Raw genomic sequence first — 24239 nt, 5'->3', positions numbered from 1 at the left:
CACTTAACCTCGTTTAGCCTCAGTTTATTCATCATCAAAATGAAAGGATTGGACTCAATCTCTAAGGTCATTTCCACTCTAAATCTATGATCCTCACAGCCACAATTATATAATACTTTACAGCTTGCAAAGATGTGACTTTTCAAGGTAGGTTAGGCAAATATGATTAGCCCTATTTTACATATGGGGAGACTGAGGCTCTGAAGGGATTTGCCCAAGGCAATTTGTTAGCATCTGAACTAGGACTCAGAAACCAAATCTTCCAACTTTTAAGTTCAATGCTCTTTTTACCACCCTCTGAAGCTATGATTCAAACAAAGTACTTACAGCTCTGGAAGCCATTTTCCAATATACTGAGCTGGGGTTGTTGGCACATTCACGCCAGTGTGGGCAAGATTGATAGTTCATTTCTGAAAAAGATATTTTGTGCAAAATAAGGAAGATGAAAGGAGAGGTTGTAAAACACGTTTCATGATACTGCCACAATGCAGTAATGACAAAGAAACCTTCAGATCACATTCCTGCCAAGTGGGTGTGAAGGGAATAGTGAAAATGGACAAATATTGGCCCAATCCAACTAAGTGCTTCCTGGAATCCTATCCAAGCATTCAACTTATTATCCAAGATCTAGACAGGAACACAGTGACTATATTTGAGTCATCATTCTGGGAAATACCTATGTGAACATTCCCTTTAAGGAAGCTTGAAATGGAAGGCCCAGCCATGGGATGTCACTCACCTACACCAGCCCCTAAATGAATCAAAGGAATGAAGCCTGGCTCATAGTGACCTCCTGCCAGGGTTGTCCAGGGATATAACTTTGAGGTAGGTGAACTTTGTCTCCATCATTCACAGACTCTCCTTTCTGTACCCTTTGCTCACCAGTCTATGACATTTCCCGTAGTTAGGTTCCCAGCTGCCAGATGTTTTTTCACCCTTCATTCTACCAACTCTTGTTCTCTGGAAAACTCTGCTATTAGTTCTCTATACCTCAGTTAGAATTGAATTCAATTTGTTACCTCTCCTATGGTTTTACATTTTAAGCCTAACCTCTGACTGTGGAATAAAATGCTTTGCTTCCTTGATCCTTGTAGAATATCCTCAGGGCTACTCTAGCTAACCTAATATTGACATTATCCAACTATTGTCATTAGTCATTGAATCTCCTTCCTAACATGTATCAGTGTGGGGTAGTGGATGGAGTGCTAGATTTGGCATCTGAAGACCTGTGCTAAGATCTCCATGCCAACACTTATTAGCCGTGTAACTGTTTAGCCAAGTGTTTAACCGTTTTGTGTCTCAGTTTCCTCATCTTGAAAGTGAAAATAGTTGGGTAGCTAGGTGACACAGCAGATAGAGTGCCCTGCCTGGAGTCAAGAAGACCTGAGTTCAAATCTGATCTCAGATCCTTACTAGCTGTGTGACCCTGGGTAAATCACTTAACCTGGTTTGCCTCAGTTTCTCATCTGTAAGATAAGCTGGAAAAGGAAATGGCAAACCACTCTAGTATCTTTGCCAAGAAAACTCCCAAAAGGTTCCCTAATAGTCAGACATGACTGAAAAAAGACTAAACAACAAAAATAACACAATACCTACTGAACAGGACCATTGTGAGAAATGTACTTTATAAACCATGAAAATTTATGGAATTGTGAGTTACTATTGTTGTTCCCTTCTTTTAATCACATCTCCATATTAGGCAGAGACATTCAATTCTGTATAAGGGAAAGGAATTTGGAGCCAGAATATCTTAGTTGGAACCCCAGCTCTGTCTCTTGCTAGCTGTGTGACCTTGGGCTGGTTATTCTTCCTCTTGGGTCCTCGGTTTCCTCCTCTGTCAAATGAGGAAAGTGGACAAGATAATGTCTGAGGTTGCTAGCTCTTGCTCCTAGAACCCTATTTAAAAAAAATACCTCAAAACCTTCTTTGATAGAAGGTAAAGTAGGGCAGCTAGGTGGTGCAGTGGATAGAGCACCGGCCCTGAAGTCAGGAGGACTTGAGTTCAAATCTGGCCTCAGACCAAACACTTGGCACTTACTAGCTGTGTGACCCTGGGCAAGTCACTCAACTCCAATTGCCTAACAAAAAAAAAAGATAGAAGGTAGAGTATAAACCTTAAATGAAGATATTTGGGAATGTGACCTCCCAACAGAGTATAGAGCCCTTTCCTCTCACAGATTCTAACAAATTTGTACTTAAGTCAGACTGAAAGATGGAAATAACTGTCTTTAAAAAATGAAATGGAATTATTTTGAAATCAATTGAAAAATGGTAGTAGTTGACTATATCCCTTAAATAAAAAGCAATTAATTTCTCGAGTAGTAAAATAAACAATTTCACCATTCAATCAAAATATTTCATTTTTATTTCCCTAACACCAGAAGAAAAAAAAGAAACCTGAAAGTGTTACCAAATAATTGCAATTCAGTGGACTTTTAATCAACCATCAAACATTTATCATTAAAAAGTTTAGAAATGTTTCCCAATCCTCAATTTTGTTAAGTGGATTTAATGTTGCTATAAATCATCTTCACCAACCTTAGGGATTTTCTAATTTGCAAGGTGTTATTAAGAATGGCATTAGCTGTGACACCTGGCAAAATAAAGGCGGCATCAGGATAATTAAAATACAGAAATAAATGGGAATACCTCAGATTAGCTATATACAGGGTCATGATGTCAAGCTTAAACTATGAAAAAGGGAAAAGTCACCTGTTGCTCCTCCTTTAACAGAAAATCTCACCTTTTAAACTGTTGCATTTTCACTTCCATATAAAATGAATGTCCTCCTCCCCACTCCCCACCCTTTGCTAGGTGAAGAAACTCTAATTTCAAACTCCAACATTGAGGACTGTTTTTAAAAGAGCTTTTATTTAACAGACTTCTTAGTTTGTTAGTTAGTTAGTTAGTTTTAGTGCTAAAGTTCCAGGATGAAAACACATCAAAGCCCAGTATTTGACATTATATAAAAGGGGTAAAAATCATCAGAGCTAGAAAGGATTTTGGGGACCATTAAGGACAACCCTCTCAATTTATAGATGAGAAAACTGAGTCACCTTGAGGTTAAATAACTTGCCAAGTGTCACACAGCTAATACGTGTCCAAGGTGGGATTTTAACCCAGGTATTCCTGACTCCAAGTCCAAGACTATCAGCTACATCATGTTGCTTAGCCAATCTCCATCACTTCTCCCCTTAACCTGCTCCAAAATAAAAATCATGGGAAAAAGATATAAAAGATTAAGGAGGCAGCACAATGTAGTAGAATTCTAGAGACTTGGGTGCTAATTCTACTTCTGTAACTACCTAGCTGTGTGACCTTGTATTAATAACTTAACCTCTCTGGGATTCAATGCCTTCACTTTAAAACAAGGAGATTGGACTAAATGATCTCATCTATGTCTAAGAAAAGATGATTCTGAATCATGTGAATAGATCAAAGCAAAACAAAACATTCAAGAAATGTTCTAAAAATTTTAAATACTAAATTTTTAGAGAAAGCTTTCTAAAAATCAGAATATAGAGGCAAAATTTATAGAGTATGGAAAAATTCATAAGTTAGGGGAGCCTTAGTTGAGAAAGAGGCAATCAGGAGTCAGGTTAGCAATATGAGAAAATAGATTTAAAGAAGAGGCATTCTGGGAATGATGAAAACTCTGAAATATTTTCTTTTTTTGCAAGAGCATGGGGAGCTGAGCATATGCAACAGATGCTACTTAAAGACCTAAGATTAAGAACAATTGTGTTACAAGGGATAAAACACTGGATTCAGTACCATAACACCTGGTTTTGAGTCCTGGCCCTAACCATGTTGTTTTCCTTCACTGAACCTGTTTCCTCATTTGCAAATTGTGCCAGTTTTTTTTTTTTTAGTCCAAAAATTGGTTTATGATCTTTCATTGCAGAATCGTCACATGGTGTAATTCTGTTCATCGCATGGCTTAAAAGGTAAACAGAGCAGCAATGTATTCATTAGTGGCATATGGATATGCATTTATCTCTTGTGCATTGGGAGCCTAGAATTCTCAGCTCATGGGCATTGTCGGCATATTTCCAAAAGCTGACTTGTGTGGTTTGTTTAGAGCACTGAAGTACTAATGGTATTGTCACTCAACCCAATGAGGAGCTGTAAGTACAAGGGGAGCAGGCGGGCAGGCAAAGTGAGTAAGTCACTCGATATGGTAAGACGCGCATCTTCTCTTGCTAGCTAAACTGTGCAGTTCATCTGCCATGATGGTTGAGATTTAAAACCAAACATTACCATCCTTAAAGATGATGAGAGAGTACCTACCCAGCCTCAGTGAATTCAAAACACCTGATAAACTACATCTCTAGGTCCTGAAGGAAATGGCAAGCACGATTGTTAAATCATTGTTTATTATCTTTGCGGCACATATTATTAAAGGGATTATTAAAAGGAACATCTAGAAGTGGAGATCACAAAGAGAAATGAACTACGTCAAAAGCAGGTCTTACATGAACACTATTTCTCTCATTGCCTGCCTAGTCAGCCCTTCTTAGTATCCTTTACTGGATCATCATCCTTATTTCCAAAATGTAGGTACAGCCCAAGACTTTATCCTATATCCCTTCTCTGGTGCATTGATTTGGACTATTCAATTTTAACATATATTCACGAGTATTCCATATATCCTAATCTTGCACCAAAGACAGCTTAGTAATACATGATTTTTAAGTAATACTGACACAATTTTTTAAAAGCGTCACAAAATGGTCTCGATCCGCTTTTAGCAAAATATTTGGCATAAAATATGCAACAATTATGTGGTGAAATATGGTAATACTTATACTGCTTGCCTACAGAGTTCTTTTGAGGAAAGTACCCTGGCAACCTTAAAGAGGCACAGAAAGCAAAAGGATTTCATTCACTCTGAATACTCCTAAATTAGTGAAAATGTTAAAACTCTCACCTGAACTTGAAGGGTTTCCACACCACGTGAGTCCATCAGCCATGTAGCCCAGCAGTGTGTCCTCCAGAGTGAGGAAATTGCCCTGCACTTTGGTGTACTTATGAGCCAGCTCATTGGTTTTGCTCCAAAGGAGGGTCTAAGAAAGAAGAGGCAATTGGTCCATCCCTATCTATCTTGTCTTCTCCACCAGCCAATCCCATCTAAATTATTGGGTTCAGATCAGATCCCATTGAGATTATTGGGTTCATGGCTGGATCTATTGACAAACTGCAGTGTCCAGGGGAGAGTGACTAGGACAGTGAAGGGACCTGATCACTACATCGTAAGAGAAACATATGAACAATTGGGGATATTGAACTCAGAGAAGACTTAAGGGTATGTGATTTTGATCTTGAATTGTATAAAGGGGTACCTTGTGAAAGACTTGTTTATTTAGAAAACAAAAATATAAGCAATAAGTAGAAGTTAAAGAGGAGCAGATTTGGGCTCAATTTAAGGAAAAAATTTCTTAGTACCGAGAGTCTGGAAGATCTGAGTTCAAATCTGATTCAGACACTTACTAAGCTGTGTGACTGTAGGCAAATTACTTAACCTCTCTGTGGCCTCAGTTTCCTCATCTATAAAATAAAGATAATAAGAGCACCTACCTTACAGGGTTGTTGTGAGAATCAAATAAAATAATGTTTGTAAAGCACTTTGCAAATCTTAAAGTATAAATATTACTATTATTGTTATTATCTGATACAATCAAGCCTGTGGAATCTTCATATAGAGTGGTTGGATAACCATCAATCACAGATATTATAAAGGGTATTCCTGTCTTGGTTGGGAATTTATACTATGAGATCTAAGATTCCTTTCAACTTTGATCCTAGAGTGAGCACTGCAAGGGACTTCAGAAGTCATCTGGTCCAACATTTTGCTGATGAAGAAACTGAGGCAAAGAAATGGTGGGTGATTTGCACAGGGTCACACAGCTGTTAAGTGCCTGAGGGCAGAATTTGAGCCTAGGTCTTACTGATGCCAAGTCCACTATGACACGCTGACACATTGAGATTGTATTCATTATTCGTAGGCTTTCAAATATGAGAAAGGACAGGTTTTCTGGTTAGGTACATCTATGAGTGTTAGGTGGATGTGTGGTGGGGGTGGGGGGAGGGCAAGAATAATTGCACTTGCAAACCTTTTTTTTTTTTCTCTAAGCTCTCTCACATCTTCTAATCCATTTGATTCTCATGACTTCTTGAACAGGTTTGGGTTTTTTAAATCATTATTTATAAAATTGAGTAGCTGCTATTTAGTGTCACCTCTATTGGTAATTGACTATATTTCCCTGAGCGACTCAGTTTCCCCTCTGAGTCTGAGTTTTTTCACCTATAAAATAAGAAGTTGGACCAAGTAGTCTCTACTGTCCATTTTACCTCTAAAATTCTGTGAGAACAGAGGTGGTTAAATAATTTCCCCAAGATCACATGACTAGTTAAGGGGTAGAGGGAGTGTTAGGACCCAGGTCTCCTCTGTCCTAATTAAGTTTTCTGCAACAGTAGTGAAGCTGTGGTTGAAGAAAAACTTTATGGACATCCTCCAAATTCCCCTTTGCCACAGTAGGAAGTTAGGAAAGATTTAGACAGTCTCAGGGGAGAGAATCAGACCAGATGCACAGTTGGGGGCCCTAAGGAGGGTATAATACACTAAAGATAATGCATTTGGACCTTTCCTCTTGAACTTAGAATGGAAGTGTGGCACAGTGGATAGACCTGGGCTCAAATCTTGCCAATACTTACTAGCTCTGTGACCCTGGACATATCGTTTAACCTCTTAATGATGTAGGAAACTCCCTACTACGTGGCTCCTACGTCGTAGATGGGATGTAATATGTTGGTTAGGGGCGTTTTCATAGAAGGAGCTCTCTAAACAAGAAAATCACAGATCTTTCATATATTAGATATTTTCCTGAATCTAGTCCCAGAGTGAAGGAGTTTGGCCTAGAGAGCTATCCATTACACTTCTCTCAGTCAAGAGAATAGGAATCCTAAATTCTTCCTGTGAATTAACCTTGAAGATGAGGAGTATCAGTTTCTCCTATTGATCCTTTCAGACAATAATAAAAATAACTCACATTTAACTAGTGCTTTTAAAGTTTCCGGAGCACTTTTCTCACAACCATCCTGTGAGTGAAGTTGTATAAATACTGTTACACCTATTTTACAAATGAGGAAACTGAGGCTGGAGATGGACTAAGTCCCTTATCCACACATTTGATAAATGATTAATCAAAAGGTTGGTGCCAAAAAAAAGCATGAAATGGATGGAATTTGTCTTTAAATTTTCTTTGCCCTTTTAGTGACCTTCTTCCAGGTACTCAACAAGAGTTTTCCATCAAGTGAAGCTTGCCCTCCCTACCATTGTTCCCAGACTGACCTAGGCCCTCCACCATGAAATGTATTCACTCCTAATCTTGTCTCCACTGTGTCTCTGTGGCTTCCAAAACCTACCTGAGTGAAGGTGATAAAGTTTACACTGATGGGACGGGGCCAGATGACCCAGCTGCTCCCCAGCTTCTTTCCCTTCCCAATACACCTGCATGAATCTGAATGCACTCTAGAAAAGGTCACCCTCTCTTCATGATCTAGCGCTAATGCTCGGAATTTCAGGCCAAGGGGCAGGATGAGTTCCTCCAGGATGATTGTGGGAATAAATCCTGGAAAATGGAGTCTTGTCCCAATCCTCAAATCACATGTTATTATAACTGCCCTTTCTGATAGGGTCCCTGCTCACTGTAAAATGACAAGTATACAAATATTGACTGAGCATTTATTGTGCGGAAGGTACTGGTTTTGATCTTGAGTTTAGCCCTAGAAGTATAAAACATGATTCCTCATGGACCTTATAATCTACCTGGAGGGGAAAAAACAAAACAAATGCAAATGGGGAGGTAATTAACAAAAAGTCAAAAGAGAGATGCAGACACTAAATGCTAAGGGACCTCAGAGGAGGAAGAGATCATGGAGGTCTAGGGTAGACAAAGGGAACATCACCGAGGAAGGGAGAGCCTATAGCTAGGACCTGAATCAGAGGAAAGATTACTATTTAGAAGTTTTAGGGAATACTGTGGTCAGGAATTAGAGATGATTTACAGAGGCTGTTATTCCTCTAACATTAATCAAGCCCCAGCATTGTGTACTCACCCCAAGCCTAACTAATACTTTATCCTTCTCTGTGGGAGGCAGCATGGTCTAATAAAATCATCTTGAACTTGGAAGATGGGTTCAAATCTTGATATTAACACCAGCTAAAAAATAAACCCTTAGCTCAGTTTCCTCACCTATAAAACAAAGATGGTATTAATATTTCCTGCTTACCTAATGGGTATTTTGAAAGCCTTAAAGCATTATACAAATGTGAGTTATTATTATTATTAGATAAGACACTGTCCCTCCCCTGAAGATATTTAAGCTCTACGAGGTGGTGAGATACATACAGATAACCATAATATCTGGGCCAGATCGTAAAACTATTTTTTTGCTACAATTCCTCATTGAAATAATGCTGTAAATCAATGTGGTTTTCTCCATACTACAATTCATATTTATTTCCCCGATGCATCCCATAAATGGATGTTGTTACATGCCTTATAAGATCATGCCGTGGAAGTCCCTGTTGCCATAGAGGCCCAGGGTATCCAACCCAGTTCTCTTTCAGCACAGTGTGTCCTGCCCTGTGAAAGGTAAGCATGGTCTTTGGGACGTCTCCTACCCACATCAGTGCTATTGGCTTTTTTTAGTTGATGAGTATTAAGATTTCTTTTAAAAATGACTTCATTAATAATGAGAAAAGTAGATCTGAAGTCCAAACAGTGACTTACCTTATTACAAAGTATAGGATGAGCAGCCAATTCCATCAGCGGCTGATAATCTTGTTCTGTAATGTTGCATGGGTTCTTGGAAATAAATGCATTTTTAAAAGTTTCCCATATTTTCAGACAATCTTTTCTGTAGAAAAAGAAAGAAAATGTCTTTGTGCAAGGCCCAAATGTTTAAAAAGAATACTACTTAATTCTTCAATATCAACCATCAGCAATGGGTTTAAATGTCTGTAACTTACTCATTGGATATTTAGATACTAGGTAAAATTGGAGAGTTCACGGGGATCTCACTTTTCTCAATGAGAAAATCAGTCAGGTTTTAATGATTTTTGTGGTATAATAACAATTATTCACTAATAAGGCACTTTGATGTTTACAAAGTACTCCTCAAAAACACTGCAAAAGAATTAGTACAAGAATGATTTATCTCTATTTTAAAGATGAAGGGACTTGGTGGTGCAATGTATAGAGTGCTGGGCCTGGGGTCAGAAAGATTCATCTTCTGAGTTCAAATCTGACCTCAGACACTTACTAGCTGGGTGACCCTGGGCAAGTCACTTAACCTTGTTTGCCTCAGTTTCCTCATCTGCAAAATGAGCTGGAGAAGGAAATAGCACACCATTCCAGTAGCTTTACCAAGAAAACCCTAAATGGGCTCATGAAGCATTGGTCACAACTAAACAACAACAACTACAACAACAGCAAATATTTTATAGATGAGGAAACTGATTCTCAAGAATCCAAGGTGACTTGTCCAAGTCATGCAGTTAAAGGGTGTCAAAGCCAAGATGCAGTGGAAAGAGTATTGGTCTTGGAGTCAACAAATCTGGGTTCCAATCCAGATCAAGAACAAGTACTGTGGGAGGCCCAGCTAAACTACGAATGCCATAGTTAATTTTTATCTTTTTATCGCCATTTCCTAAGCCAGTGCCTTGTGTGTAGCTTAACAGGTGCTTAATGGATTTAAATGAAGAGTTCCCTTGATAAACCTAGGTCGGCTTGACCCATGCAATGCCCTGTGCTTTAGACCTATCTCTCAACCTTTGATTCTCTTGTTAAGTTTACTGGGTTCATTTATCCCCAAGTTCCTATTTCCAAACTAGCTGTTTTTATTTTGTGGGGGGGGGGAATCTTCATAAATAAATCAAAACTTCAGTCTGAGAAATGGTTGAATGTATAATGATAACAATCTTTATGGTATAGTAAAATGTGTGCTATTTTTGGATCCAGAGAACCTGGGCTCAAATCCTCCATCCTTGACCTTTGAGCAAGTCATTAAACTTTGTGCCTCAGTTACTCATTTGTAAAATAAGGAGGTTACAAAAAGGCACTAAACTGTGCATCCCCTTTGACCAATGATACTACTACTAGGCCTATACTCACTATGTGATCAAAGAAACAGGAAAAGGACCCACACGTACAAAAATATTTACAGCAGATCTTGTTGCAGTAGAAAAAAACCTGGGGCCAGCTAGGTGACACTATGGATAGAGAACCGGCCCTGGATTCAGGAGGACCTGAGTTCAAATCTCAGACACATAACACTTACTAGCTGTGTGACCCTGGACAAGTCACTTAACCCCATTACCTAGCCAAAAAAAAAAAGAAAAAAGAAAAAAAATACCTGGAAACTAAAGAGGTTTCCATCTATTGGGAAATAGCTAAACAAATTATAGCACATAAATGAAATGGAATGTTCTTGTGTCATAAGAAATGAGCAAACAGATAGTTTTAGAGAGAATTAGGAAGACCAGTACAGATTGATGCAGTGAAGTGGACAGAACTGGAACAATCTATATGACAATGTTATTATAAAGAAAAATATTTTGTGCCATAAATAATAAGCAGGTGGACTTCAGAAAAACCTAGAAAGACTTATATGAACTGATGCTGAGTGAAATGAGCAGAACCAGGAGAACACTGTACACAGTAACAGCCACAGTGTGTAATGACTAACTTTGATAGACTTATCTCTTCTTAGCAATGCAAGGATCTAAGATAACTCCAAAAGACTCGTGATGGAAAATGCTGTCTACATCCAGAAAAAGAACTATGGAGTCTGAATGTAGATCTAAACATATTATTTGCTCTCTCTCTTTTGTTTTCTTTTTTTTGTTTGTTTCTTCTTTCTCATGGTTTCTCCCATTGGTTCTAATTCTTCTTTATAACATGACTAATGTGAAAATAGGTTTACTATGAATGTATACATATAGCCTATATTAAATTTCATGCCATTTTGGGGTAGATGGATGGGGAGAGATGGGGAGAAAATTTGGAACTCAAAATCTTACAGAAGTGAATGTTGAAAACTAAAAATAAACAAATAAATTTTAAAAAAGAAAAATAATTTTGAATGATCTTTGGATTGGAAAAGCAGAATAAAAGTGGCTAATGAGGAAAAAAAGAAAAATAACTTTGAAAGATGAGTATCAATGCAATGGACCAAAGATGATGCGTGCTACTCACCTCTGGACAGACAGGTGTAGAATGAAAATCAGAAAGAAGAAACCTCTTTCTCTAGGTCAAACAACTAGTTAGTAGCTGAGCTGGGACCTAAGCCCTGGTTTCCTGACTCCCAGTGCAGTGATCTTCCCACTATACTACATTACCTCTAGGAGCATTTGTATGTAACTGAATCATCCTGAAGACAAGCTACTTTTGCCCCAAGGAATGAATTACTAATGGAATCTCAGGCATGGTAGCAGACCATGGGGAAAGATATTTATTTGGGTCTTGGAATGTGGAAGATTTTTACCACATAGGTAACTGCCTGGTCGGCCTATGAGTTGGGTTTACATATGACAGTATTATGGAACAACAGAAATTTTCCCCCACATGATTCTCACTAACTCTATGGTTTCTGTAGTCCAGTCCCTGCTGGACACGGCACTTTGTCCCCAAACCTTATCTGAATCCTGCAAGCATGCATATAAACTAAGGGCAAGAAAGAGTTCAAAAAGTTACCAAGGTGGACAGCTAGGTGGCACAGTGGATAGAGTGCCGGCCTTGGAGTCAGGAGGACCTGAGTTCAAATCTGTCCTCAGACACTTGACATTTACTTGCTGTGTGACTATGGGCAAGTCACTTAACCCCCATTGCCTCACCAAAAAGCAGGGAAAAAAAGGCTTACCAGAGAGGTTAGATTAATGGCTACATGGAGAATAATGCCTTGAATTCCTCAAAGCACCTACCTTCAGGAACAAAGAATAACCTGTTGTCATTATCATTTTGATTATTATAACTATTTTTTGGAGTTTGAGATCCACACTATAAAGTATGTGAAAAGTTGTCATATGAGAAGAGATTGTAGGACTGTGAGACAAGTCACAGGAGCCAGACCTGGGAGGAAGAGCGCCATCCCTGCAGGAAGCCATGGGATAAGGCAAAGACTCACTAGCTCCATGCTTGGCTAAGGATGTCTCCACCTTTACTAACCTGATGTACAGTCATCAGTGGCCAGTTGGCCCTGGTAACTTCAACTTTGCATCTGTTGGCATCTTCCCCATCCTTAAACCTAACTTGTGGGGCAGTTAGGTGACTCAGTGGATACAGTATAGGCTTGAAATCAGGAAGACTCATCTTCATGAGTTCAAATCCCTCCTCAGACACTTACTAGCTGTATCACCTTAGGCAAGCCACTTCACCCTGTTTGCCTTAGATCCTCATCTGTAAAATGAGCTGGAGAGGGAAATGGCAAACCATCCATTATCTCTGCCAAGAAAACATCAAATGGGGTCACAAAGAGTTGGATATGAGTGAAAACAACATAACGATTAAATCTAACTGGACTGATAAGAGGAAGGTGATGTGACGGTCCCTGTCCTTCTACACAACAGGGAGGTGCCCCCTCCTATTGCCAAGAACAGATCAACCTTAGTGGCAAGGAAACTGAAGGTTGGTAGGAATTCCTCAGGACAATTACATAAATTCCCCTAGAAACTCAGGAAATGTTAAGAAACCAGTGCTTATGAAAGAAGAGACTTTTTTTTTTGCTCCTAGATTACTGATGAGTGTTGATAGAGGTTTCCATTGGCATGAAGTTCTATAACTAAAATTGGCTACAAATGAAGGTAGATTTCTTTCCTCTTTGCAGTATCCTGTCTTGGAATATCCTGTTTGGCAAAACACCTGAGTAGTGCAGTCAGAGGCAATGTTGCAAACAAAAAGGAGATGGGTGGCTCAGGGCCTTTGTGGAACAAGAGACTTGATTGTGTAGATCTGTTTTTTCAGTACAAACATGTTTCATTTGATGCTGGGTCCAGGGAAATAACATGGAGGGGTAGAACCCTATGCTTTGCCCATCTGTCTGGGGGCACTGATCAAGCACTATTCTCTTCCAGGGAGGCTTCCTTGAGATCCCAACCCACTGAGTTCTCACCCTCCTCCAAACTCTAGTACATTTAGAAAGGACTCCTTTGAATGGTAGGTGCCAAAAGTTTACAAGATTATGAGCTCCTTAAGGGCGAAGACCATGGCACACTTCTTGTACCTCCATAGGCACTAACCTAATTTAATTATGACGATAAGTGTGCATTAGGTAGTACCTGGGTGGGTGGTTGATTGATTAGGTAGCAAATCACAAAGTTAAATTGGCCTATGTGCATATTGGACAAAGCAAAGAGTACCAGGTTTGGAGTTAAAGGACTAGGGTTTGCATGCCAGCTGTGTTGCTTACTGCCAGTGTGACCTCAGGCATGTCTTTTTACCCCGGCAGCCTTCAATTTCTTCATTTGAAAAAGAGGCTGAGCTTTCTGTCCGACACCTTAGCTTGGAGGCGGCAGCAGCAGGAGTTCCTGAAGCCTCACCATGCAGCCCAAGGACAATATGAAGAACAAAGATGCCGGCAAGTTGGCCAAGAAGGACAAAGATCCTGTGAACAAGTCTGGGGGCAAGGCTAAGAAGAAGAAGTGGTCTAAGGGAAAAGTTCAAGACAAGCTCAACAATCTGGTTCTGTTAGACAAAGCAACGTATGACAAACTCTGCAAGGAGGTCCCCAACTATAAACTTATCACCCCTGCAGTAGTCTCAGAGAGACTGAAGATCTGGGATTCTCTAGCCCAGGCAGCCCTCTAGGAACTGCTTAGTAAAGGTCTGATTAAGCTAGTTTCCAAACACAGAACACAAGCGATCTATACCAGGAACACCAAGGGTGGAGATGCTCCAGCTGCTGAAGATGCATGAAATGGTTCAACATTTGTGTACATTTTCAAAAATAAACTTATTGACCTAAAAAAAGAAAAGAAAAGAAAAAGAGGCTGATAAGCAGATTAGAAGAGCAAGGAATAGTTCATCTGTCAGATCTATGGAGAAGGGAAGAATTTATGACCGAACAAGAGATAGAGAACATTATGAAATGCAAAATGGATCATTTTGATTAATTAAATTAAAAAAGTTTTGCACAAACAAAGCCAATGTGATCAAGGTTAGAAGAGAAGCAGAAAGCTGGGAAATAATTTTTGTAGCCAGTGTCTCTTATAAATGCCTCATTTCTAAAATATATACAGAACTGAGTTAAATTTATAAGAATACACGTCATTCCCAACTGATAAATTGTCAAAAGATACGAAGAGGCAGTTTTGAGATGAAGAAATTAAAGCTATCTATAGCTATATAAAAATGTTCTAAATCACTATTGATTAGAGAAATGCAAATTAAAACAACTCTGACGTACTACCTCACACCTATCAGATTGGCTAATATGACAAAAAAGGAAAATGAAAAATGTTGGGGAAGACGTGGAAAAATTGGAACACTACTGAATTGTTGGTAGAGTTGTGAACTGATCCAACCATTATGGAGAGGAATTTGGAACTGTGCCCAAAGGGCTATAAAACTGTGCATACCCTTTGGTCCGGTAATATCACTACTAGGTCTGTATCCCAAAGAGATCATAAAAAAGGGAAAAGGACCCACATGTACAAAAACATTTCTAGCAGCTCTTTTTGTGGTGACAAAGAATTGGAAATTGAAAGGATGTCCATCAATTGGGGAATGACTGAACAAGTTGTGGTATATGAATGTAATGGAATCTCAGAAAAACCTGGACTCACATGAACTGATGCTGAGTGAAGTGAAAAGAACCAGGAAAACATTGTACAGCAGGAACAGCAACATTGTGCAAAGACCAACTTCGATAGACTTAGCTCTTCTCAGCCATGCAATGATCTAAGACAATTCCAAAAAACTCATCGTGGAAAATGCTATCCACATCCAAAGAAAGAAGTATGGAGTCTGAACGTAGATCGAAACATACTTTTTTTTCTTTCTCATGGTTTTTCCCTTTTGTTCCGATTCTTCTTTCACATGTCTAACGTGGAAATATGTTTAATATGATTGTACATGCATAGCCTGTATCAGATTGCATGTTGTCTTGAGGAGAGGGGAGGGGGAAGGAAGGACTCAAAATCTTACAAATGTGAATGTTGAAAACTATCTTTACATGTAATTGGAAAAAATAAAATACTATTAAGCGGAAAAAATCATTTTAAAATGAGGGAAAATTTTTTTTTAAAATAAAAAGAGGCTAAATTAGATGACCTCAGAGCAGAGGTCTTTTCCACTTCTAAATCTATGAGTCTATGAAGTCAGCCCGCCTAGCCATCGTTTGAGGCCGTTGTTTGTCCTTTGCACTGGAAGAGACCAATCACACGATGTTGGGGTCGAGGTACAGTGTGTTTGCCTGTGGTTGATCAATCCAATACCAGCTCTGCAGACCTGAAGCATATTCTGTGGTTTATCGATTAATAGATTGATCAACAAACATTTATTAAAACACTACAGATGCTAGGTGCTAGGGGAGACAACAAGTTTAGAGAAAACATACATGGTTCCTGGCCTTATGAAGCTTATAATTGATGGGGGAGAGGGATGATGAGACACTAACCAGATGACTATAATGAAGAGTAATGCATGATAGGTGATAATCCTTAAGAGTTGGGATTATGATTCACTTATGTGACCCTGCCCTAGTCATAGTCATGGTCTTTCCCTTTGGTTTTAATTCTTCTTTACAACATGACTAATATGGGAATATGTTCAATATGATTATACACGCATAGCCTATATCAGATTGCACGCCTTCTTGGGAAGGGAGAAGCAGAGGGAGGGGGAGAAAATTTAGAATTCAAAAATCTTATAGAAGTGAATGTTGAAAACTAAAAACAAATAAAGAAATAAAATTTTTTAAAAAAAGAAATGTAAGGCGAACATTCCATATATAAGGAACAGGATGAGCAAAGGTCCATAAGCAAGAAAATCCATCTCCTTTTTGTGTCAGGAATCTCCTTAATTGTGTTTTTGATGTTTCTCCTATTCACTTCTGGAACTCATTCACCGTCCACCTATTGGGCACCCAAGAGGGATGTCCATGGGGGGAAACAGAGCCTTTAATTGCACAACAAAAGGTTTGTTTTTAGTAGAAAATTCAAACACTCTTGAGAGAGGTAATAATACATTGGTTTAAATGTATACAAAGATGCAAATGAATGATAACAGACCTTTTCCTGAAAGCAGATTTTGAGAAGGGGGACGAGGGAGAGAATATAAAGACACTGGGTGTATAGCAGAAACTATAGAAGGGGAAAATAGATGAAGAGTGGGGAGGGGAGAAACTGGGGTCACACTTCTCATTTTTCCAGGACCCATTCATATTTCCACCAAAGAATGAATGTGGTATGACTAATATGGAAATATGTTTAACATGATTGCACATGTATAACCTATATCAGATTGCTTGCTGTCTTGAGAAGGAGAGAGGAGAGGGAGGGGAAGGAGAAGGAAGGAAGGAACTCCAAATCAAATCAAAAATGAATATTGAAAATTATCTTTACATGTAATTGGAAAAAAAATACTTTTTATATTTTTTTAAATGAGTGAATGTGGCTATTAGGAAAGAAGTGAAAGCCACATCAGTCAATTTTATCACTTGCCAGAATAAATAGACTGGTGGAAGAGATTGTTAAAGCTACTGGTGAAAAGAAGGCCCGGGAATTACAGGAGAATTCACAAATCACTTCCTTCCCTCAGTTTTTCCATCTGTAAAATGGAATTGAATTAGATAATCTTTAAGGTGTCTCCTAGCTCTACTAGTCAATTCTATTCAGTTGAATTCAACATACACTTATTAAGTTTCTAGTATATGCTGAGTACTATCTTACACATCTCAGAGATGGAAAGTTCAGGAAGACTTGGGTCCCTGCCATCATAGCATGACACAATAACTTCCCAGGGTTATTGTGAAGATAAAATGAGAAAATACATATAAAATACTTTGCAAACTATAAAGTGCTATATAAGTACTTCATAATTATTGTTGTTTCCACTTCAAAATGACCAAGCTAGTGAAAGTGAGTTTTAACATAAGCAATAAAATCAGAATCAAATCATTTCCCCATCTTGATGCCTCTTCTTTGGAGTCTCATGAGGACCCAGCCTTTCCTCAACTTGATCATTCTTGTTCTGGCTCTTCCTTTGGTATCTCCTCCATCACCAAACTGTTCACATTAGAAACAATGAGGAATTTTAATTTGGCAGCGAGAAGGAGAGATCTTCCAGGATTGCTAAAAGACCATCCCTTCTGCTCTTCCCCTGGAAAACCTCATGTTGAGACACAGCCCATTTGCCATGTCACCATGACAGGTTATTTAGCACTTCAACAACAATTCATTGGACTATGATCTTGAAAAGCTCTGTACAAGTTTAAAGTTTGTCTAACGATTTAAAGGTTTAATTCATCTCTTTTTCCAGGACTTACTACAGGTAAGACCCTGTAGGAATCTAGGCAAGAGCTGTGGGAGCTACAAAGAAGACTAAGATTTGGCTTTTGCCCTTGTGGGGTTTTCAACTGGTCAGGAACACAAGAGGCAAATACAAATGACTATTACAGAAATCAGAATGTGGAAATGTGATGAGGGCAGAGGGCTTTGTTATTTCAGGAGATAGAGACATCACTTTTGTCTGGGGGCAACAGGGAAAACTTCTTGGAGAAATGACATTTAAACTAGGAGCAAAGGGAACCTGAAGGTTGGAAAAGAATAACAGGCAAAGGTAACAGGACAAGCAAAGGCAGTAAGGTAGGAAAAAGTGAGGCATATCTGGAGAAAAAAGTTACTTAGATTTCCTACAATGTCAGATAAAACAAAGGAAATAACATACTTATAAAGCCTTAAGGTTTGCAAAGGGCTGGCCTTGGAATACCACTGTGAGGTAGACATCACAAGTGTTATTGTCCCCACTTGGCAGGGGAAACTAAGACTTGCAGAGATTGAGTGATTTGCCTCTGTAACTAGTAAGTATCAAAGCTGGCATGTGGATGCAGTTTTTTCTTGGCTCCAAATCCAGTACTCTTCCCACGACACTATTTTACTGCTCCTTAGTCATGGGAGTAATCCAATGCAACAAGTATTTATTAAGCCCCTATTGTGTATAAGGCACTGTAACAAGAATACAAAAACAAGAGAAAAAAGCATCACTGCTGTCAAGGAGCTAAAATTCTACTGGGAGGACATATTTAAACAAATATATGTATGACATTTATATATATGATAATGTAATTTGTATTATTTGTGTGTATATACACATATATATACATAATTACTTGAGAATGGATAGAACACTACATACAATGAGGGAGATGAGGATAGTCTTCCAGTAGAAGATGGAATATGAAATGAATCATGAAGGAAACCAGAGATTTTAAGAGACAGAAATGAGATGGGAGTGCATTCCACTTATGAGGCACAGCCTGGATAAAGACTTGGAGGCAGAAGATTGAATGCCAAGTTCAGAGAAGAGCTGTGAGGAAGGTAATGTGGAATGATAATATGAATGGTTACCATTTATATACATTTTAAGATTTGCAAAGGACTTCACAAACATTATCTTATTTGATCTTCACAATAATCCTGTGAAGTATTGCTATTATTATCCTCATTTTATGGATGAGGAAATTGAGGATTAAGGGGGTTAAGTATGTTGCCTAGGGTCACACAGCTAGGAAGTGTCTGAGGTGGGATCAGAATCCAGGTGTTCTTGACTCCACAATTGATATTCTATCCATGATGCCATACTGTTTTGTAATCAAACCAAATCAAACCGTAGAGTCAAAGATCTCAGAATTAGAGTGAGAGGTCATCTGGTCTCAAGACTACCAAAAGGATACCCTAACCCCCTCATTTTATAGCTGAAGACACTCAGGCCCTCAGAAGTTAAATGACTGGCCCAGAGTCCCATGATGAACTTAAATCCAGATCCTCTGAATCTAAACCCGGTACTTTTTCTACTATAGCATTCTACATCTCAAATCACATTAAATCAATTTGGGAAAGAGAGAAGGATGAGAAAGTGAAGTCAGGTTTAAGAAGGCTTTGAATACCACAGAAAAATTGTTGTTTGTTTTTTTTACCAAATAAGTGATGGGGATCCATTAAAAGTTTGAGCAGGGGATAGAATGATCAGGTATGCTTTAGGAAGCTTAATGTAGCAGTGATGTGAAGGGAGAATTGAAGGGGAGAAGGACTGGCGAGTCCACTGCCATGTGCAATCAACTCAAGTTATTAACATCATAGCATTAACTTCATTGATAACTGTGAAAAGACTTCCTTAACACAGCTAACACAGTGCTACTTTATTGTAAATGTCAACTGAGCAAAAAAAGGGACGCTTTTCGCAGCATGGAGCAACACTTACCTGCATTTTGCTTTTGGGATCACCATAATGGAATGTTGTTATTGTTCAATTGTGTCTGACTTTTTGTGACCCCGTTTGGAGTTTTCTTGGCAAAGATACTGAAGTTGTTTACCATTTCCTTCTCTGGTGGATCACCAAGTCATAGGCAAACAGAGGTTTAAATGACTTACTCAAGGTCATACAGCTAGGAAGTTTCTGAGGCTGAACTTGAACTCAGATCTTCTTGACTCCGAGCCCAATACTCTACCCACTGCACCGCCTAGCTGCTTCTCACTAGTCTTAGAGCAGGGTATTTTTACTTCTACTCATCATTCAGCCTCAGGTTCCTTCTTACTTTTTTTCTCCCCAAAATCTCCTCCCATAAAAACATATGAATATACTATTAAATATCCTTTCAGCATACATTCTATTATATTTTGATTCTGAGAAAACACTAAAAAAAGGCATTTTTAATCTACAACTTGAAGGACCAGTGAGAAAAATTAATCTTATCCACAGTAGGCAGCGCTCAGATCAGAATGAAATCAACCAAAGGGCCACAAGAAGTCTGGAGTGAAGTTCTTCTGAATTTAATTACCAAACTACATACATGACATTTGATTTGATGAATAATAGCCTTCTCCACCAGCACCCCTCTGACCCCACCACAACCACTGAAGTCCATAATGCCAGACACATTTCATGCCAAGCTTAAAAATTTTGTAATTTGTCCAAGAGACAATAGGATAACGAAGTCTCGAGCAGAGAAATGATACAGTCACCTGTGTCTTAGGGAAATACAGAAGGAGAGCTTGTAATCCTCTGGCCTTTGTTGGGGAACTAATGGGGAATACTCCTATGTTATTTCACACACACACACACACACACACACACACACACACACATATTCCACTCCTCTGTCCCGTGAGAGGAAGATGTGGTGTAAGTGGAGACAAAGGTTAATGTAAACAGTCCAACTGGTTTAAATTCAGTGGGGGCAGGTTGGCCATGGCAATATAATAAACATGAATATACTATCTAAATTAACTTACTTATTTGGTATCATGCCAATCAAACTGCCAAAAGATTACTGTATCAAGCCAGAAAAAATAATAACAAAAGTCACCTTGAGAATGAAAAGGTAAAGAATGTCAAGGGAATTAATGAAAGAAAGGAGGAAGGAATCTGACCTAGCAGTACTAGATCTTAAACCGTACTGCAATGAAGCAGTAAGCATTGAAACAATTTGGTAATGGGCAAGAAACAGAGAAATTGATTGGTAAAAATAAACAAATGAGCATAGTAGCCTAGTGTTTGATAGACCTAGAGATCCCAGATAACAGGACGAGGACTCACAAACTGAGTTGGGAAAACCAGGTGGCACACTGGGCTTGAAATCAGGAAGACGCATCTTCGTCAGGTCAAATCCAGCCTCAGATACTTACTAGCTGTGTGACCCTGGACAAGTCACTTAATCTTCTTTACTTCAGTTTCCTCATTTGTAAAAATGAGCTGGAGAAGGAAATGGCAAACTATTCCAGTAACTCTGCCAAGAAAACACCAAGTGGGATCACAAAGAGTTGGATGCTATTGAAAAATGACTGAACAACAACAACAACAACATGGGCCAAAGTCTTACACCTTTTACCAAGATTATGAATGATAACTAAATGAATACATGATCTAAAGGATAACAGCATAAACAAATCAGAAGAATAATAAAGAAATTACCTTTCAGATCTATGGATAAAGAAAGAGGTCATAACCAAATAAGAAATAGAGAGGATCAGTACTTAGCACAGTGCCTAGCACATAGCAGGTGCTTAATAAATGCTAGTTGTGGCTGACTTACCACCTTAGGTAAAATGGACAGTTTTTATTACAAAATATTTTAAAGTTTTTCCACCAAAAAACTCTAAAATTAGAAAATAAGCAAGTAAGTGGGAGGGGGGGGAATCTTATCAGCCAAGTTGTCTGATAAAGGTCTCATTTCTAAGCCATATAATACAGAACAGATTCAAATTTGTAAGAATAAGAGCAACTCCCCAAATGATAAGTGGTCAGAGGATTTGAACAGGCAACTTTCAAAGGAAGAAATCTAAGCTATCCAAGCCATGTGAAAAAATGCTCTAAATTATTGATAATCAAAGAAGTGCAGATAAAGGAAGGAAGGGAGGGAGGGAGGAAAGAAAGAAGAAAGAAAAGAAGAGGGAGGAGAGAGAGAGAAAGGAAGGAAAGGAAAAGAAAAAACAAAAAGAAGGACAGAAGAGAGGAAAGAAGAGATGAAGAAAGAGAGAGGAAGGAAGGGAAGGAAGGGGAAAAGGAAGGAAAGAAGAGATAGGAGTGAAAGAAGGAAGAAGAGAGGAAGAAGGAAGAATCGGGAAGACAGGACGAAAGAATGAAAAATTTATATGACCTACAAGGACAACAGGAAGAAAGAAAGAAGAAAAATGTATATGACTTGTTCTTACATCAGTCAAAATTTATGAGGCATCTTGATAGGTGGATTAGAGAAGTTTTGGCAGCTATTGTCCTTAGGGTAGCAAGTTTTAATTCCTGTAATTAAATTCAATAGGCTCTTAAAGGACTTCTTGTTCTGACTCTTAACTCCTATCCAATATTCTTGTACCTCTTCTTGGAAACATCAGCAGGACTGGAGGTGGAAAAACAAAGAGAGGGACCAGGAAACTTAATCTCAATCTTTATTTCTTCTCCCAGCCCCCGCATCACTTTTCTCCTTCTTCACCTCCTCCACCACCAGTGGGGAAAGTGAAGAAAGGCAACCGAGTGGTGGTGGAATGGATTGGAGGGTAGATACTCTGGGAACAGAATGAGAAAAGTTTAGTTCACTGAACCTGGACTGGAATGTTCCAATGCACGTCTCTCAAATACCGGTGATAATGTGCCCTTAGTTATTGTGTTGGTTTTGAGGGACTGAAGATTGATTTTTCTAAAGTCAGGCCTGACCATATCACATCCCTCTTCCCATTTAATAAACTCCAAGAGTTTCCCCTATTGCCTTCAGGATCAAATCTAAATTCCTCTACTGGGCTTTTAAATTCCTTCATAACCAGGCCCCAAGAAGACATTGCATCTCCCGACTCCTTAATTTCTCACAAACTGTCCTCACTCCTCATCTCTCTCTCCAGCTTCCCTGACTTCCTTCCCCAGCAAAAATCCAGCCTTCTACAAGAAGCCTTCCCTGGTCCCTCTCATTGCCAGTGTCTTCCTTCTGTTGATTATCTCCAGTGTATCCTGTATGTATCCTATTTATACGTAGTTGTTTGCATAGTTGCTGTTTGTTGTTGTTGTTGTTTTGTCTCTCCTGTTAGACTTGTGAGATCCTTGAGAAGAAGGACTGGGGTTTTTTTGTTTGTGGGTTTTTTTGTTTTGTTTTGTTTTGCCTTTCTTTGTAACCCTAGCACTTAGCACAATGCCTGGCACGTAGTAGGTGCTGTAAAATGAGAGCTAGGTATCTCCTACATACATCCCTCTCATTGGGCTGTTGTGAGAATACAGTGAGATAACATATACAAAGCACTTTACAAAGTGGTAAAAAAATATATATCAGAGTTGGAAAGGCTCTCAGAGGTCACCGCATGCCACCTGAACTAGGACGGGACTCCCTTCCGTAATATCCCTGACAAGCAGCCACCCAGGATCTGCTTGAAGACCTCTTGTGATGAGGAGTTCACTCTCTCTTGAAGGCACTCATTGCACTTTTAGACAGCTGTAAGATAGTATGGTATAGTGGACAGAGGTGTTGGAGTTAGAAAGACCTGCATTGAAGTCTGGCACATACTGGACAAATCACTTAACCTCTTAATACCCCCAGCAACATCAACACTATAAATTACAAAATTTTCAAAAATCTAAATACCAAAATAGAAATTCTAAAAATTAAGAAGAAATCTGAAAACAGACCCCCACACCCAATTAAATTGATAAATAAAACCAGATAGGCTTTTTAAGAAGAAAAAATAAAAGAAAAATAATTTATATTATCAATAATATCAATATGTAAAAATGAACAATATTGAGGACTTTTATAAACTAATGAAGAATAAAATAAGCAGAGGCAGAGGAACAATTTATAGAATAACACAGTAAAGACAAACAACTTTGGAGACTGTAAGAACTGTGATTGCTATAATGAGCAGTCCTAATTCCAGAGGACCAATTATGAAATATGCTTCCTTTATGGAGAGGTGATAGATTTAGGGTATGGAATGAATTATGTATATATTTTGTGTACAGACATTGGGGGAATTTGTTTTCCTTGGTTATGCATATTTGTTATGAGAAATTTGGTTTCTTTTTCTTTTTTTATTTCTGTGAGGTCAAGAGTAGGATGGAGAAAAGTAGATTTATGTTGTTATTGTTTTAATAAAGAGCTGGGAGGGGCTACAGATATTTGTTACATACACTTTTAGATGGAGTCACTTTATTATTAGTTTTACTTAATTTTTATTTTGTTATGGGAGACTCCTTATGAAGCAGGTGTCACCTACAAATTTTGTAATGTCAAAACAAGATGAATCAATAAAATTGAGGGACAAAATAACTATCAGTTTCTTATTAAACTCTCTAAAACTATAAATTGAATGGAAGGTAGCAATCTGCATTGGCAGACAGAATTCCTCACTGTGGACTCCCTATAGCAATAAAAGCACAGGTCCTGGGTTGGAGGAGGGTGGGAAATATTAGCTCTTTTGCAAAACAATGAGGTGCTTTATAATGGAGTTTTGCTGTATCGATGCTTTTTTCAATCAATTAATC

The 24239-nt window shown here is 38.6% G+C and overlaps 1 protein-coding gene and 1 pseudogene across 2 annotated transcripts in view; one reads left to right on the top strand and one right to left on the bottom strand.

The window, feature by feature from the left end:
* The window catches only part of CD38 (CD38 molecule), a 68070-nt gene that overhangs the window by 18767 nt on the left and 25064 nt on the right, over positions 1-24239 (bottom strand). For both annotated transcript variants that reach the window (XM_027836552.1, XM_027836551.1), the window contains exons 2-4: positions 8796-8922; positions 4931-5066; positions 328-410 (exon numbers count right to left, since the gene is read on the bottom strand). In XM_027836552.1, coding sequence (XP_027692353.1) covers positions 328-410; positions 4931-5066; positions 8796-8922 — 346 coding nt within the window. The remainder of the gene's footprint in view (positions 1-327; positions 411-4930; positions 5067-8795; positions 8923-24239) is intronic.
* LOC114023738 lies at positions 712-14027 on the top strand (annotated as a pseudogene).

Source organism: Vombatus ursinus, unplaced genomic scaffold (assembly GCF_900497805.2).
Source record: "Vombatus ursinus unplaced genomic scaffold, bare-nosed wombat genome assembly UNPS02014818.1, whole genome shotgun sequence".
Taxonomy (NCBI): Eukaryota; Metazoa; Chordata; class Mammalia; order Diprotodontia; family Vombatidae; genus Vombatus; species Vombatus ursinus.
The sequence above is the reverse complement of the archived record's forward strand: the minus strand, read 5'-3'. Positions and strand labels throughout refer to the sequence as shown.